Source organism: Bufo bufo, chromosome 8 (assembly GCF_905171765.1).
Source record: "Bufo bufo chromosome 8, aBufBuf1.1, whole genome shotgun sequence".
NCBI lineage: Eukaryota > Metazoa > Chordata > Amphibia > Anura > Bufonidae > Bufo > Bufo bufo.
The window spans coordinates 70576258-70594323 of NC_053396.1; the positions used below are offsets into that span (position 1 = coordinate 70576258).

At 43.8% G+C, this 18066-nt stretch overlaps 1 protein-coding gene across 1 annotated transcript in view; it reads right to left on the reverse strand.

The window, feature by feature from the left end:
* Window positions 1–18066, reverse strand: part of EDA2R (ectodysplasin A2 receptor) — a 235331-nt gene that overhangs the window by 28635 nt on the left and 188630 nt on the right. The window contains exon 8 of the mRNA XM_040405782.1: window positions 9221–9651. Coding sequence (XP_040261716.1) covers window positions 9221–9651 — 431 coding nt within the window. The remainder of the gene's footprint in view (window positions 1–9220; window positions 9652–18066) is intronic.

Here is an 18066-nt window from a genome sequence, read left to right on the forward strand (position 1 = left end):
GAGAAACCAGAAAAGCTCCATATCAGCATTCAGACCTCTTGGGAGTAAGGAATCAAACTCGAATATCCTTTTTGACTCAGTTCTGGACATTTGAAGGATATGGTTCCCCCCTTTCCATGGGTATCTAACCTTTTCAAGTGCCATATATTTGAGAGTAGATGGATCACTTTTATGGTAATCTCTATAATGCTTGGACAGAGAGTGCAATTCATATCCCTTTTTTATGTTAGTGATATGTTCTGATATCCTCTTTTTTAGGGTTCGTTTTGTCCGTCCTATATATTGTTTTCGACACGGACATTCAATCAGATATATCACATTGGTCGAATCGCATGTTAAACCGTCTTTAATGTCTAATGTAAATAAATTTTGAGTCGAAACTGCCTTTAGGATTTTCTTGGGGAATGTAGTGATTCTACAATTAGAGCACCGCCCACATCTATGGAAACCATTGGATGATAGCCAACTCAGTTTATTTTGTATACTTTGATTTTTATTTTTTACTTAAGGGGCAACTTTTTAACCCAGATTAGGAACCCTAGTGTAGGTAATCTGTGGCGTGCTCATAAGCATTGGTCCGACTATCTTGTCCCCAAGCAGGTGGTGCCAAAGTCTCCCAATGATTCGTTCCATGCTTTTATAGTGCGCATGGAATGGCAAGATCATTCTCAATGTTTCCTCAGCTATTTGTTTCTGCCTGGGGACAAAAAAGTCCTCCCTTTTCATTATCCTAACTTCCCCCAGTGATTTTTCCAACAGATGAACAGGATATTGTTTATCAATGAACTGTTGTCTTCTGTTTCAAATTGTTGGTCCTGAGTACAGTTGCGCTTTAGCCTTCTAAACTGGCTCTTTGGAACGTTAATGAGCCACCTAGGCAAGTGGCAACTCGTGTACAGTATATAACTATATTTGGTCACCGGATTATGATAGGTGCTACATACCAGTCTATTCTCCTCTACCTTGATGTCGAGATCTAAAAATTGTATGTTAATATCATCAATAGTGGAGGTGAATCTCAAGTTCTGGTCATTTAGATTTGGTCTGGTACTATGGCGGCGCTACATAGACGACATTGTGTTCATATGGCAGGATACAATGACAGCTCTTACTGACTTTTTGGAATCGAAACAATTATATATATATATCTTATAAGAATAGAGGTAAACACATCCTATTTCTACACTGTATATGGATGAATATCTAATTCAGACTCCAATATGCAATCTCTAGTCTCCGATTTTAGCATTTTTTGTATTTTTGAAAAAACGCACCGAAAACGCGACGAAATCGCATATGCGTTTTTTCCGTTTTTATGGTTTATTTATGTTTAGGATATGTATTGACACAATTATATATATATACACTGCTCAAAAAAATAAAGGGAACACAAAAATAACACATCCTAGATCTGAATTAATTAAATATTTTTCTGAAATACTTTGTTCTTTACATAGTTGAATGTGCTGACAACAAAATCACACAAAAATTAAAAAAATGGAAATCAAATTTTTTAACCCATGGAGGTCTGGATTTGGAGTCACACTCAAAATTAAAGTGGAAAAACACACTACAGGCTGATCCAACTTTGATGTAATGTCCTTAAAACAAGTCAAAATGAGGCTCAGTAGTGTGTGTGGCCTCCACGTGCCTGTATGACCTCCCTACAACGCCTGTGCATGCTCCTGATGAGGTGACGGACGGTCTCCTGAGGGATCTCCTCCCAGACCTGGACTAAAGCATCTTCCAACTCCTGGACAGTCTGTTGTGCAACGTGACGTTGGTGGATAGAGCGAGACATGATGTCCCAGATGTGCTCAATTGGATTCAGGTCTGGGGAACGGGCGGGCCAGTCCATAGCATCAATGCCTTCGTCTTGCAGGAATTGCTGACACACTCCAGCCACATGAGGTCTAGCATTGTCTTGCATTAGGAGGAACCCAGGGCCAACCGCACCAGCATATGGTCTCACAAGGGGTCTGAGGATCTCATCTCGGTACCTAATAGCAGTCAGGCTACCTCTGGCGAGCACATGGAGGGCTGTCCGGCCCTCCAAAGAAATGCCACCCCACACCATTACTGACCCAATGCCAAACCGGTCATGCTGGAGGATGTTGCAGGCAGCAGAACATTCTCCACGGTGTCTCCAGACTCTGTCACGTCTGTCACATGTGCTCAGTGTGAACCTGCTTTCATCTGTGAAGAGCACAGGGCGCCAGTGGCAAATTTGCCAATCTTGGTGTTCTCTGGCAAATGCCAAACGTCCGGCACGGTGTTGGGCTGTAAGCACAACCCCCACCTGTGGACGTCGGGCCCTCATATCACCCTCATGGAGTCTGTTTCTGACCGTTTGAGCAGACACATGCACAGTTGTGGCCTGCTGGAGGTCATTTTGCAGGGCTCTGGCAATGCTCCTCCTGTTCCTCCTTGCACAAAGGCGGAGGTAGCGGTCCTGCTGCTGGGTTGTTGCCCTCCTACGGCCTCCTCCACGTCTCCTGATGTACTGGCCTGTCTCCTGGTAGCGCCTCCATGCTTTGGACACTACGCTGACAGACACAGCAAACCTTCTTGCCACAGCTCGCATTGATGTGCCATCTTGGATAAGCTGCACTACCTGAGCCACTTGTGTGGGTTGTAGACTCCGTCTCATGCTACCACTAGAGTGAAAGCACCGCCAGCATTCAAAAGTGACCAAAACCTGCAGAACCACTCCTTTATTGGGGGTGTCTTGCTAATTGCCTATAATTTCCACCTGTTGTCTATCCCATTTGCACAACAGCATGTGAAATTGATTGTCACTCAGTGTTGCTTCCTAAGTGGACAGTTTGATTTCACAGAAGTGTGATTGACTTGGAGTTACTTTGTGTTGTTTAAGTGTTCCCTTTATTTTTTTGAGCAGTGTATAATCACAGAAAATAATGCACTATAATAATAGATGCAAGCATAACATATGGAGTAAGCCCTCACTCTCTTGATAAAATCTGAGACACTTGGTCAATACATTTTGATCAAAACACATCTAAGCCCACCTACCAAGCGACAAGGTGGTCTCAGTTCAGGCGGGTCCTACGCTAAACCTGCCTATGCCGTTATGCATTTATGTTCAGGAGCGCAGACCCCGCACATATAGTGTGTTGCTCCTAGTTACCTCCATGTGCAATAGCAACCTGTGGGAGGAAGAGCACACACACCTATATGTACCACCATAATCAAGGTCGCCTATTAGATAGGTGGGTCAAACTAGGAGCAAAACGTATTGACCAAGTGTCTCAGATTTTATCAAGAGAGTGAGGGCTTAGTCCATATGTTATGCTTGCATCTATTATTATAGTCCATTATTTTCTGTGATTATATATATGTAGCCATGTACACCTGCGACATTTATTATCATATCGTGCAGGATGTTCTATAAATTTTTTCAGTGATTTTTTTTAACTTGTCTTGAAGGAGTGGCACCTTCATTTCTGAATACGCTCCTATTTTGGGAGTAGTACTAATGTGCACTTTTGCCCCACCTATCTAATAGGCGACCTTGATGAAGGTGGTACATATAGTTGTGTGTGCTCCTCTTCTCACCAGTTGCTGTTGCACATGGAGGTAACTATATGTGCGGAGTCTGCGCTCCTGAACATAAATGCATAACGGCATAGGCAGGTTTAGAGTAGGACCCGCCTGAACTGAGACCACCTTTTTGCTTGGTAGGTGGGCTTAGATGTGTTTTGATCAAAACATATTGACCAAGTGTCTCAGATTTTATCAATAGAGTGAGGGCTTAGTCCATATGTTATGCTTGCATCCATTATTATAGTGCATTATTTTCTGTGATTGGATAGCCAGACCACCCTGATTTCGTCTTAGCGCGAATTGGATGAGGAGGAGCAGGAGACGGTTGTCTCCGCTACAAAGGGTAGTACCCATAGCAGGTTTATTCCATCGGCTCAGCGTGGATGGGCCGAAGAGGATGAGGAGATTGAGAGTCATTCTCCTGATGAGGACAGCGAAATCTTGTCTGTTAGGACTCTGGCACACATGGCTGACTTTATGTTATGCTGCCTTTCCCGTGACCCTCACATTGTAAGCATTTTGGCCAACACCGAATACTGGTTGTTCACCCTTCTCGGCCCCCGCTACAAAGAGAACTTCTCATCTCTCATTCCTGTGGTGGAGAGGACTAGCAAAATGGCACAATACCAGAAGGCCCTTGTGGAAAAATTGCTCCCAAAATTTCCAGCTGACAACGCTGGCGGCAGAGTATGTACTTCCTTGGTCAACCAAGGAACCAAGGAGAGGAGACGAGGGGAACACACAGCTGTTCCAACAGAGGCAGGGCAACACTCTGCAAGGCCTGGGACAGTTTCATGACACCCCGCCAGCACCCTCAACCTGATGCGCGGCCTACTGTCACAAAGAGGGAAAAATTTTGGAAGATGGTGAAGGAGTACGTAGCAGACTGTGTATGTGTCATCAATGATCCCTCTCTGCCTTACAACTACTGGGTGTCCAAGCTGGACACATGGCACGAACTGGCACTCTACGACTTGGAGGTGCTGCCCTGCCTTGCCGCCAGCGTTTTGTCAGAGTAAGTATTTAGTGCTACTGGGGGCGTAATAACTGATAAGCGCATCCACCTGTCAACTGGAAATGCTGACCGGTTGACTGTTATTAAAATGAACAAGGCCTGGATTGCCCCTGACTTCTCTACTCCACCAGAGGAAAGCGGCTGAACATAAAGGCAATTTAAATGTGGCTTTTATGGTGTATTGAATACACTGTATTCCCATGCACCCCTTCCACCACAAAAAAGGTCATATGGTTCAATCTTCATTTTCTCGTCGTCCTCCTCCTCCTCCATCATATCAATATTCTTATTAGGCTGCCCTCGCTCCTAATATTTTAGAGGGTCAGCTCAGCAGCAGGCCATCAACCATAATTTTTTCGATGGTCAGCTCAGCAGCAGGCCCTTGCCCATATTTTTTTCCATGGTCAGATCAGCAGCAGGCACTCGCCCCTAATGTTTTAGAGAGTCAGCTCAGCAGCAGACCCTCAACCATAATTTTTTCGATGGTCAGCTCAGCAGCTGGCACTCGCCCCTAAAGTTTTAGATGGTCAGCTCAGCAGCAGACCCTCAACCATAATTTTTTCCATGGTCAGATCAGCAGCAGACCCTCACCCCTAATGTTTTAGATGGTCAGATCAGCAGCAGACCCTCACCCCTAATGTTTTAGATGGTCAGCTCAGCAGCAGACCCTCAACCATAATTTTTTCGATGGTCAGCTCAGCAGCAGGCACTCGCCCCTAAAGTTTTAGAGAGTCAGCTCAGCAGCAGGCACACACTCCTAATGTTTTAGAGAGTCAGCTCAGCAGCAGACCCTCAACCATAATTTTTTCGATGGTCATCTCAGCAGCAGGCATTAGCCCCTAATGTTTTAGAGAGTCAGCTTGGCAGCAGACCATCACCCCTAATGTTTTAGATGGTCAGCTCAGCAGCAGGCCCTCGCCCATAATATTTTCCATGGTCAGATCAGCAGCAGACCCTCACCCCTAATGTTTTAGATGGTCAGATCAGCAGCAGACCCTCACCCCTAATGTTTTAGATAGTCAGCGCAGCAGCAGACCCTCACCCCTAATGTTTTAGATGGTCAGATCAGCAGCAGACCCTCACCCCTAATGTTTTAGATGGTCAGCTCAGCAGCAGACCCTAACCCCTAATGTTTTAGAAGGTCAGATCAGCAGCAGGCCCTGGCCCTAATGTTTTAGAGGGTCATCAGCAGACCCTTTCTCCTAATGTTTTAGAGGGTCAGCAGCAGGCCACCAATCATAATATTTCAAGGGTGTGTATGATGCCATCCTTTATGTGTAATAAAGGGTGTATTGGAGTGCCGGTTCCTTGTAATTTTTGGTAGCCCTTTCACTTAGTGCATAAGCTTTATGAGTGTAGGAGTCCCACTACCTGAACAATTGTACCACAATGTAAATGAGGCCCTCCTTTATGTGATATACAGGTTGTATCGGAGTGCCTCTTCCGTGTAATTTTTGGCAGCACTTACACTTTATATACAAGTAAATATACAGGAAAGAATGTTTCCTAACAATTTTTCCTCTAAAATCGATTTTATCTTCGGTTTTGTGCGTATTATTGTCAGTCTGTAAAAGTGGGTACTACTCAGACAACATCGTTCCCAGCAGCGATCTGGGAGTCCAAGATGCATCCAGACATCCTCCCCATGCTGTTCCCGAACCATTTCAGTGGTGTTTCCATCAATTTCTGACCTTTTCCTGTGAACCAGACACCCTCCCCTCTTCAGAACAGGGGGTGCCGGTTTAATGCTCGGGTTCTCCCACTGACTTCCATTGTGATCGAGTGCTCGGTAGAGGTGTTCGACTGGAGTACCCAAGCACTTTGGTGCTCGATCAACACTAGATGTAACCAGTCCCCACACAAGCAGGCTCAGATGAGGGCATACAGACCTGGACTTGGTAGAAAATGGTATGAGGCCTCTATAAGAAGCATGGCTTATAGGACAGTTTCCTTCTTTGGTCCAGAGGATATTTAGAGTCCGAAGCTTGCAAGCTTAGAAAGCAGCGAAAGGAGCAAAAATAAGGCCTAGTCCTTTAGAGCCATTAGCACAGGCTGCCTAATTTTGCAGCAGGTGGGTACTTTTACCCCCAGTGGCATCAAAAATTATCTTGTCTGGTTTCTTATCAAACAGATGGGGAACCAGAAAAGGAAGGCCGTGACTGCTTTTTTTGGAAGCGTTACCTGCAGCCCAACAAGAAAGTCACAGTGTGCAAGTGTGCTATCAATTAATCTGTATCCAGGGGCACTTCACAGATGTAGGAGCTTGCTTGGAAAATCTGAAGGGCATTATCTGCCAGTTCTTCTTTGGGTTCTTCCATGAGGATACCTGTGTGGAGGTATGAGGCCCATTCTGCCATAGCTTTGCTGACTTACATGGAATCAAAGACAGGGTAAATAGCTGACCCAATGACTTCAAAGGATGATTTGGAAAAGGACTCTAGATTCCTATGCTTTCAGTCAGAAAAGGATGCTGTGTCTGCCTTGAGCAGAAGCTGGAGAGGGTCTGGTGGTGAGTATACTTACCTGTCCGCCGCTGTGATGATACCCCAGATCTAGCAAGGTTACACCCTTTCAGTTGGAGAGAGTAGTTACACTGGAAATTTGGGTCTCAGTATTTTAGGTAACCCCAAGGGACGTGGAAAACCGCAGATTTGGGGGTCCACTGTACCTCTTTTTTCTTCCATAGATGCTAAGGGAGCAGTGCGTTTGGTGATCCGCTGGTTTCCTCCTCATAAGTAAGGGAGGACACAAAGTATTACTGCAATGACTTTTTAAGTTGCAAACTTTGCAACGTTCACTTTGCGTCATAAATAACATGATAACTCGTTGGATCAGTACAATTATAGCAATACCAAATACATATAGTTTTTTCTAAGTTTTACTACTTTTGTACAATAAATAAATAAAAAAGTTTTTGCGTTACTGCATCCAAATACCCAAAACTTTATTTTTCTTTCTACAGAGGTGGTAAATATGTAAAAATAGTTATTCCAGCATTATTATTATTTTATTTTTTACTGCGTTCACTGTGCAGGATAAATTACTAGATGCCAAATATGTGAAGAGGATTTAATTTTTTCCTATTGAAAAGCATTTTTTTTTCAATATTCTAAAAAAACTGTGAGGTTTTTTTTAACAAAACCTCACCACTTACCACAGGGGGACTCTGACTTGCAATCTTTTGATTACTTCCATCATACACTGTATTGTATATAGTACAGTGTACTATGCTGTCAGTAGAAACTGAAAGGCAAACTATCTACCTACCGGTAATCTTTCTAATACGCAATATACACAGGGCAGACCTGGGGTCCTTCATTGGAACCCTGGCTGCCGTTTACAGACCCTGCAATCCTAATCAGGATCAGCACTTATATACATCCTGGCCATTAAAACAGTTCCAATCAGCACAGTCATATGAGATTCATGCAGAGATTATTCTAGGTTGCTGTAAAAAGGCAGTGGCCTAGAATATGGCCCCTTAAAGGGGTTGTCCGAGTTATGAAAGAAAATAATATAGCACTGAAAATCTGATATATAACTGAGCTAAGCAAGTTTTATGCAAAAAAATAAAATATATTTCCTCATTTCCCTGGTTCTTTTCTGGCCCTTTGTTTACATGCAATAAAAACAATCTCTGCCCCTCCCCCTGCACTGCTAAGGGAGTGAATACAAGAGCTGCCCTGAGTGACATGTCTGCCTGCTGGGAGACTCTGCAGCATGTTGTATGTGTAGGACTACAAGTCCCAGCTGTATAATGACACTGCTAAGGGAGTGGATACAAGAGCTGCCCTGAGTGCTGGGAGAATCAACAGCAACTTGTAAGTGTAGAACTACATGTCCCACCTGTATAATGACACTGCTAATACACACAGGATCTTCCCCCTACCTTCTTGTGCAATGCTCTCTCTAGTATGTCAGCTCCAGTGCCCAGCATTGTCTCCTCACTGCCTGCAGAGCTGTGCAGCTGAAGGGGTTAATAATCCTAACAGAGAGTAGACGGCAGTGAAGGGGGGGGGGGGGGGGGGGGGGCATGGCCAGCACAGTGACGTCTCGTTTACAGGCTTGTAAACGACCTTTTTTAGAGCAGGGAGAGAAGCTGACATCACAGGTCATGTGACCCTCAGTGAAATCTGAGAAACCAGGCACTGGAGATTAAGTAAGTTAATTGGAAAGTGTTACATTTGCCTAGTTAGGAACATAGAAAGAACAAAAAAATAACTCGGACAACCCCTTTAATGTCTGCGTGAAAAGTCATATGGGAGATCATTAAGGGGTTAAGAATGGAATAAACTTGAAAGCTTTTCTAGGAGCAATTTTTTTAGATAAAAATGCATACATCTGGGGAATATATTAAGCAGTCCTACCAAAGGTAACCTGTAAATGTAAGGGGAACCAGCCTGATTATTCCCAAGTGTGGTAATCCAGCATCAGATAATCGTACACTTTGGTTAAAACATATTGCAGAAAAACTGCAATATTTTTCCATGACAGTCCAATAAGTTGGAACATTTAACAATTCAGTACTTATCAGTTCTCATTGTTGCAAGATTTAAAGGAATTTTACTTAGTTTGCAAAATGGCTCAGATTACCAATAAGGAAGAGACAGATATTACCTCAAACTGACATAGGTACCTTACCTCATCCTTAGTGGTGGATTCGCCAGACGTGGTGCAGGAACAGATATGCAGCCCCCTTTCTTTATGTGAATTCTTGTCAATTCTTGGATGAGCCTGGCTGGCATCTTCTGAGGAGAAGTTCTCTAAATCCAGTTCAGTGCATTCAACAGGTGCATGAAACCAGTGCTGCTTCTCTGATGCACAGGAATGAGTCTGTGTTGAGAGTGGTTCTACCACACCCTGGTTGGGATCCGGGGAAGGTCCACAACCAGAGAAGCAGTCACTGCAACCTGAATTTCGGATCAATGGTTGAGTCTCTGATACACTACGGGAATAGTGAGGGGGTATAGCACAGAGCTCCACAGATGGTGGCAGAGAACATAATGCAGTGGAAACTGTGCAGGAATTTGAGGTAATGCTCTTTGAAATCACTTGTCCTTCCTCCAGCGGTCCTGGTATTGAGCAAATTCAAAATGAAAATGTTTTCACAATTTTGCCTTTCGTTATAGCTCTTACACTACTGGTATATGGGCTTATTTCTCAGCCAACTAAAATGACTCTATATGCTGAGCAGTCAGATGAAGTGTATACAAACACAAAGAGATTTTCCAGTTGATCTGCCTTTTTTCCCCCAGATAAAAACCCTTTTATTGTCCATAGGATGTGTACAGTACATCAACACGGCCGAATTCACTGTAATTCACTACATTCCATGTAAAAAATAAAAGGGCTTATGCAACGTAAAAGTATTATAGTGCAATCAACAAGGTATATGAAATATATATATACCGTACATGCAATAAAAATATTGTTAGGTTTTAATGCACATTATACTGTATTTTCTTCTCTGGTAGTGCCCCTTGCTGTTTCTACTGTGGCCGAAATTCTAGTCCAATAAATAATATTGAGCAATCTTTATACCACTAAGTGTTAATATACGTCTATGCAAAGTTCTCTCATACCCTGCAATAATCTCTCTTCAAAAACAGAACAATAACGTTATGTAGCTGACTGACATTAGTGATGTGCTTTATAACTCCCTGCCTGCCGCCGTTCTCTTAAAATAAAGACTATCAAAATATGCTAATGAGCCTCTAGGTGCTATTAGGGCTTTGCTTCATCACCTAGAGGCTCGGTCTACGCACCCTTTGGCACGCCCAGGTCCAGTTCATTGACTTTCGCGTTCTCCTCAGTGTCCCGTAAATCCCGCACCTGCGCCGTCCAGTTTAGTATTAGCCGAAGGCGCAGTGAGTGAAGGACGCGCTCCTGCTGCTGGCTTCCTTCCTTCGGCGCAGGCGCAATGAGGAAGACGGCAGCAGAAGCGTGTCCTTCACTCACTGCGCCTGCGCCGAATCCTGAACAGGAGGGCGCAGGCGTGGGATTTACAGGACGATGAGGAGAACTCGAAAGTCAATCAACTGGACCCGGGTGTGCCAAAGGGTGAGTAGACTGAGCCTCTAGGTGATGAAGCAACGACCCAGCAGCACCTAGAGGCTCATTAGCATATTTCAAAAGTCTTTATTTTAAGAGAATGGCGGCAGGCAGGGAGTTATAAAGCCCACTGTTATGTACTGCTGACATTAGAACATTGTAAATGTCAGGCAGCTACATAACGTTATTTCTCATGACAGAAACCCTTTAAGGTATTGTTATACTTTGCACCAAGTGGAGTTGTCATGCACTTTATTTACACTGACCAAAAATATAAACACTTTCGGTTTTGATCCCATTTTGCATGAGTTGGTAGAGAAATGAACATGCATTGCACGGGCAACAGCTCTGGTAGACATATCTGCAGTCAGCATGCCAATTGCACGCTCCCTCAAACATCTGTGGCATTGTGCTGTGTGATCAAACTGCACATTTTAGAGTGAACTTTTATTGTGGGCAGTCTAAGGCAATATTCTATTATATGCAATATTCATGCTGTCTAATCAGCACCTTGATATGCCACACCTGTGAGGTTAGATGGATTATCTCGGCAAAGGAGAAGTGCTCACTAACACAGATTTAGACAGATTTGTGAACAATATTTGAGAGTAATGGGTCTTTTGTGTATGTAGAAAATATTTCAGATCTTTGAGTTCAGGTCATGCAAAATGGGATCAAAACCGAAAGTATTGCGTTTATATTTTTGTTCAGTGTATTTAGTGCCAACAAATTCCGCAGCGCTTTACAATCATAGGGTTCATATACAAACAAAATCACACATTACACAGCAACAAACAAGTCAACATTTAACCCTTTCTACCCCGGGCCAGTTTTCACCTTCCTGCCCAGGCCATTTTTTGTAAATCTGAAATGTGTCACTTTATGTGGTAATAACTTTGGAACACTTTTATTTATCCAAACCATTCTGAGACTGTTTTCTCGTGACACATTGTACTTCATGATAATCATAAATTTGAGTCAATATATTTCACCTTTATTTATGAAAAAATCCCAAATTTAAAATTTTCTTTTAAAAATTAGCAATTTTCAAAACTTCAATTTCTCTACTTTTAAAACAAAAAAGTGATACCTCATAAAATATTTATTACTTAACATTCCCCATATGTCTACTTTATCTTGGCATCATTTTGTAAATGTCACTTTATTTTTTTAGGACGTTAGAAGGCTTAGAATTTTAGATGCAATTCTTAAGAAAATTTCCAAACCCACTTTTTAGGGACCAGTTCAGGTCTGAAGTCACTTTGTGGAGCTTACATAGTGGAAACCCCCCATAAATGACCCCGTTGTAGAAACTACACCCCTCAAGCTACTCAAAACTGATTTTAAAAACTTTGTTAACCCTTTAGGTGTTCCACAAGAATTAAAGGAGAATGGAGATTTTTGACAGATTTTCCATTTGAATCCATTTTTTTTATTTAACACATCGAGGGTTAACAGCCAAACAAAACACAATATTTATTACCCTGATTCTGCGGTTTACAGAAACACCACACATGTGGTCATAAACTGCTGTATGGGCACACGGCAGGGTGCAGAAGGAAAGTAACGCCATATGGTTTTTGGAAGGCAGATTTTGCTGGACTGGTTTTTAGACACCATGTCCCATTTGAAGCACCCTAGATGCACCCCTACAACAGAAACTCCCGAAAGTGGCCCCATTTTGGAAACCAGAGGATAAGGTAACAGTTTTATGGGAGCTATTTTGGGGTACATATGATTTTTAATTGCTCTATATTACGTTTTTTGTGAGGCAAGGTAAACAAAAAATTTCTGTTTTGGCACCTTTTTTTTTTTTACAACATTCATCTGACAGGGTAGATCATGTGCTATTTTTATAGAGCTGGTTGTTACGGACACAATGATATCAAATATGTCTACTTTCTTTTTTTGTTTGTTTCAGTTTTACATAATAAATCATTTTTTTTAATTATGTTTTTGTGTCTCCATTTTCTGAACGCCTTATTTTATTTATTTTTTCTGCCGATCGTCTTGAGCAGGGGCTCGTTTTTTTGCAGGAAGAGTTGATGTTTTTATTGGTACCATTTTTGGGTGTATAAGATTTTTTAATCATTCATTATTACACTTTATGGGGCAAGATGACCAAAAAATTGGGTTTTGGCACAGTTTTTATTTATTTATTTTTACAGCGTTTACCTGAGGGGATAGGTCATGTCATATTTTTATAGAGCAGATCGTTACAGATGTGGCAATACCTAATATGTATACTTTTTCTTATTTATTTAAGTTTTAGACAATAATAGCATTTAAAAAAAATATAAAAAATGATGTTTTAGTGTCTCCATAGTCTGAGAACCATAGCTTTTTTATTTTTTGAGCGATTTTCTTATGTAGGGGCTCATTTTTTGCGGGATGAGGTGACGGTTTTATTAGTATCATTTTCTGGGACATACGCCATTTTGATAGCTTGGTGTTGCACTTTTTGTAATGTAAGGTGACAAAAATGGCTTTTTTTTTACAGTTTAAAAAAAAATAATTATGGTGTTTATTGGACGGGGTGGATCATGTGACATATTTATAGAGCCGGTCGTTACGGACGCGGCGATACCTAATATGTGTGTTTTTTTATTTTTTATTATAAAATCAGGGAAAAGGGGTGTTTTTTTCTTTTTTTACTTGAAACTTTATTTTTTATTAAAGATACTTTTTTTTAACTTTATTTCTGACTAAGTATTGGGGGTCTGATCACCTCTGCAATGCATTACAATACATCTGCATTGTAATGCATTGGCTGTTATATTACACAGAGTAAGGCCTCTTTCACACGACCGTTGTGTGCACCCGTGGCCGTTGTGCCGTTTTCAGTTTTTTTTCGCGGACCCATTGACTTTCAATGGGTCCGTGGAAAAAACGGAAAATGCACCGTTTTGCAGCCGCATCCGAGATCCGTGTTTCCTGGCCGTGAAAAAAATACCTGTCCTATTTTTTTCACGGCCAACGGTTCACGGACCCATTCAAGTCAATGGGTCCGTGAAAGAACACGCATGCACACAAGATTGGCATCCGTGTCCGTGATCCGTGGCCGTAGGTTACTTTTTATACAGACGGATACGAAGATCCGTCTGCATAAAAGCTTTTTCATAGCTGAGTTTTCACTTTGTGAAAACTCAGAACCGACAGTATATTCTAACACAGAGGCGTCCCCATGGTGATGGGGACGCTTCTAGTTAGAATACACTACAAACTGTGTACAAGACTGCCCCCTGCTGCCTGGCAGCACCCGATCTCTTACAGGGGGCCGTGATCAGCACAATTAACCCCTTCAGGTGCGGCACCTGAAGGGGTTAATTGTACTATCATATCCCCCTGTAAGAGATCAGGGCTGCCAGGCAGCAGGGGGCAGACCCTCCCCCCCTCCCCAGTTTGAATATCATTGGTGGCCAGTGCGGCCCCCCCCCTCTATTGTAATAATAGGTTGGTGGCCAGTGCAGCCCCCCCCTCCCTCTATTGTAATTATTCGTTGCTGGCACAGTGTGCGCCCCCCCCTCCCTCTATTGTAATAATTCGTTGGTGGCACAGTGTGCGCCCCCCATCGGCCCCCCCTCCCTCTATAGCATTAACAACATTGGTGGCCAGTGTGCGGCCTCCCATCTCCTCCCCCCCCCATCATTGGTGGCAGCGGAGTTCCGATCGGAGTCCCAGTTTAATCGCTGGGGCTCCGATCGGTAACCATGGCAACCAGGACGCTACTACAGTCCTGGTTGCCATGGTTACTTAGCAATAGTACAATAGTAGAAGATTCATACTTACCTGCTGGTGGCTGCTGCGATGTTCGTGTCCGGCCGGGAGCTCCACCTACTGGTAAGTGACAGGTCTGTGCGGCGCATTGCTAAATGAACTGTCACTTACCAGTAGGAGGAGCTCCCGGCCGGACACAGACATCGCAGCTCCCAGGTAAGTATGAATCTTTTACTATTGTACTATTGCTAGTAACCCGCTGCCACCAATGATCGGGGGGGGGGAGGGGGAAGATGGGAGGCCGCACGCACTGGCCACCAATGTTGTTAATGCTATAGAGGGAGGGGGGGCCGATGGGGGGCGCACACTGTGCCACCAACGATTTATTACAATAGAGGGAGGAAGGGGGGGGGGCGCACACTGTGCCACCAACGAATTATTACAATAGAGGGAGGAAGGGGGGGGGGGCGCACACTGTGCCACCAACGAATTATTACAATAGAGGGAGGAGGGGGGGGGGCCGCACTGGCCACCAATGATATTCAAACTGGGGAGGGGGCAGCCCTGATCTCTTACAGGGGGATATGATAGTACAATTAACCCCTTCAGGTGCGGCACCTGAGGGGTTAATTGTGCTGATCACGGCCCCCTGTAAGAGATCGGATGCTGCTAGGCAGCAGGGTGCAGTCATGTACACAGTTTGTAGTATATTCTAACTAGAAGCGTCCCCATCACCATGGGAACGCCTCTGTGTTAGAATATACTGTCGGAAATGAGGTTTCACGATCTAACTCATATCCGACAGTATATTCTAACATAGAGGCGTTCCCATGGTGATGGGGACGCTTCAAGTTAAAATATACCATCGGATTGGAGAAAACTCTGATCCGATGGTATAAAAGGGACTCCAGACTTTACATTGAAAGTCAATAGGGACGGATCCGTTTGAAATGGCACCATATTGTGTCAACGTCAAACGGATCCGTCCCCATTGACTTGCATTGTAATTCAGGACGGATCCGTTTGGCTCCGCACGGCCAGGCGGACACCAAAACGACTTTTTTTTCATGTCCGTGGATCCTCCAAAAATCAAGGAAGACCCACGGACAAAAAAACGGTCACGGATCACGGAAAAACGGGACCCCGTTTTGCGGACCGTGAAAATATACTGTTGTGTGCAATAAGCCTAATACAGTAACAGGTTGCCTAGGAGAACCATCCTGAGGCTAGATCTCCTGGGCACCCGTAGAAGGCAGGTCCCGATGCCGTACAAGGCATTGGGCAGCCTCTGCACGGCATCGGCCTGCCTTCTCACCCATTGGGTCCCCGCCACAGCAGCGCGGGGACCCAATGGGCTCCCTCAACCACAGCAAACCCCTTCAATGTCACAGTCAGCGCTGACCGCGGCATAGAAGGGGTTAATGCGCCGGCATCTGTGTTTTCACCGATGCCAGCGCATACAGCAGGGGTCCTGCACCCGCCCGATCAGCGTGCCGTACTATTACGGCGCTGGTCGGGGAGGGGTTAAAACATGAGGAATGAGGGCCCAGCTCACAAGAACTTATATTTTATGAGGAAATAGGGGTAAGGCTACTTTCATATTAGTGGCAGCCTCCTCCGGCGGCACGAGTGCACTAGCAACAGCAGGATCCGGCAGGCTGTTCACCCGCCGGCACAGCCTGCCGGAGAACGCTGCCACTAATGTGAAAGTAGCCTAACACAAAAGGTAAAAAGTGCTTGTTTTGCACAATGGTCCAGCTATCTTAACAAAAATAGGGGAGTATATGTAAAGTTTCATGAGCCAGTCACCAGCCAATATTTGTAGTGCTTCTCACTACATGGGGTCTGGTGGAAAGTGTCTGATGATGGGTCAGATTCAGAATAATGATGTTGAAGTGGGGGATGGGGATGAATGGAGAAGTTAGATTAGGGTATGTGATACACCACCCTACAAAGATGTGTTTTTGGGAGTGCCAAAAACTGTGGATGTTGTAAATAAACCTAATTACTTGGGGTAGGGCATTCCAGAGAACTGGTGCAGCTCAGGAGAAGTCTTGAAGTCGTAAATCATTTGCAGAGTGTACAGCACGGGTAGGGTGATAGACAGAGATGTAGGAGGGTGCAGCACTAAGGAGAGCTGTGTGCATAAGAATGAGCTGTTTAAATTGAATCCTATACAGTATGGGTAAACAGTGCAATGACTGGCACAGAGTGGAACCATAGAGTAGCGGTTAGATAAATTAGCTGCTGCATTCAGGATACATGAGAGTTTTACTTGTTTTCAAAGTAAGAGGGGCAGATTATAGAGATGCTTCTAAGCTGCACAAGGCAAAAGCAGGCAAGCGACTGAATATAGGGGTGAAGAAAAGATCAAATACAACACCGGGCATGCTGCCTAGGTGTGATGGTTGTGCCACACACTGAGATGAAGATATCAGGTTTAGGAAGGTTAGCAGATGGAGAAAACACAAGTAGTTCAGTTTCTGATAGATAAATTTTCAAATAAATAGAGGACATGTTGATAGAGACAGCAGAAAGTCATTGGTGTTCTGAAATACATGGGTGAGGTGACAGAATGAAGTATATAGTTTGGTGTTATCAGTATAGAAATGGTACTGAAAACCAAATCTACTTATAGTGTGTCCAATAAGTTCTATGTAGAAAGAAAAGAGGAAAGGACCTAAGACTAAGGATGAGTGAACCCGAACTGTATAGTTCGGGTCCGTACCGAATTTTGGGGTGTCCGTGACACGGACCCGAACTCGCACATTTTTCTAAAAGTCTGGGTTCGGGTTCGGTGTTCGGCGCTTTCTTGGCGCTTTTTGAAAGGCTGCAAAGCAGCCAATCAACAAGTGTCATACTACTTGGCCCAAGAGGCCATCACAGCCATGCCTACTATTGGCATGGCTGTGATTGGCCAGTGCAGCATGTGACCCAGCCTCTATTTAAGCTGGAGTCACGTAACGCCGCACGTCACTCTGCTCTGATCAGTGTAGGGAGAGGTTGCAGCTGCTGTTAGGGCCAGATTAGACAGTGATTAACTCTGCAAAAACACTTAATTCAGTGATCGATCTACAGCTGTGGATCATTGAAAAGCTGCTATTTAATTGCTCACTGTTTTTAGGCTGCCCAGAGCGTTTTTATGTCACTTTTTTCTTGAGTGATCGGCGGCCATTTTGTGTCTTGTGGTGCGCCAGCACAAGCTGCCACCAAGTCCATTTAACCATCAATAGTGTGGTTATTTCTTTGCTATATCCTACATCAGGGGCTTGGCTGTGCTTGCAATTTTATTGAGGGGTAAAATACAATTGCCAAAATAGCAGTACCCTAAATCTGGTGTTTCAGCTGTGGGTAGCCAATTGTAATACTGTCTGCTGTCTGCCGAAGCACATTTTTTGTTCTGGGTTGAATACAATTCCCAACTTAGCAATTCCCTAAATAATTTTTTTCTGCTGTATCAGGCCAAGTTTAAATTGATCCATAAAAGGGTATATTAGATTTAAGGTGCGGATAGTGTCATCCTCAATAACTTCACACGCTACCGTGCATTTCCAAGTTTAATTCTGTCCCTAAACGTATACCTGTCACCCAGCGCCTAAATAATAGGCCTAAAATTTATATTCAGCTAAATCTGTGTTTATTGCTGAGGCTGGTCAATTCATTTAGTGTCCGCCAAAGAACAGTTTTTGTTCTGGGTTGAATACAATTCCCAACTTAGC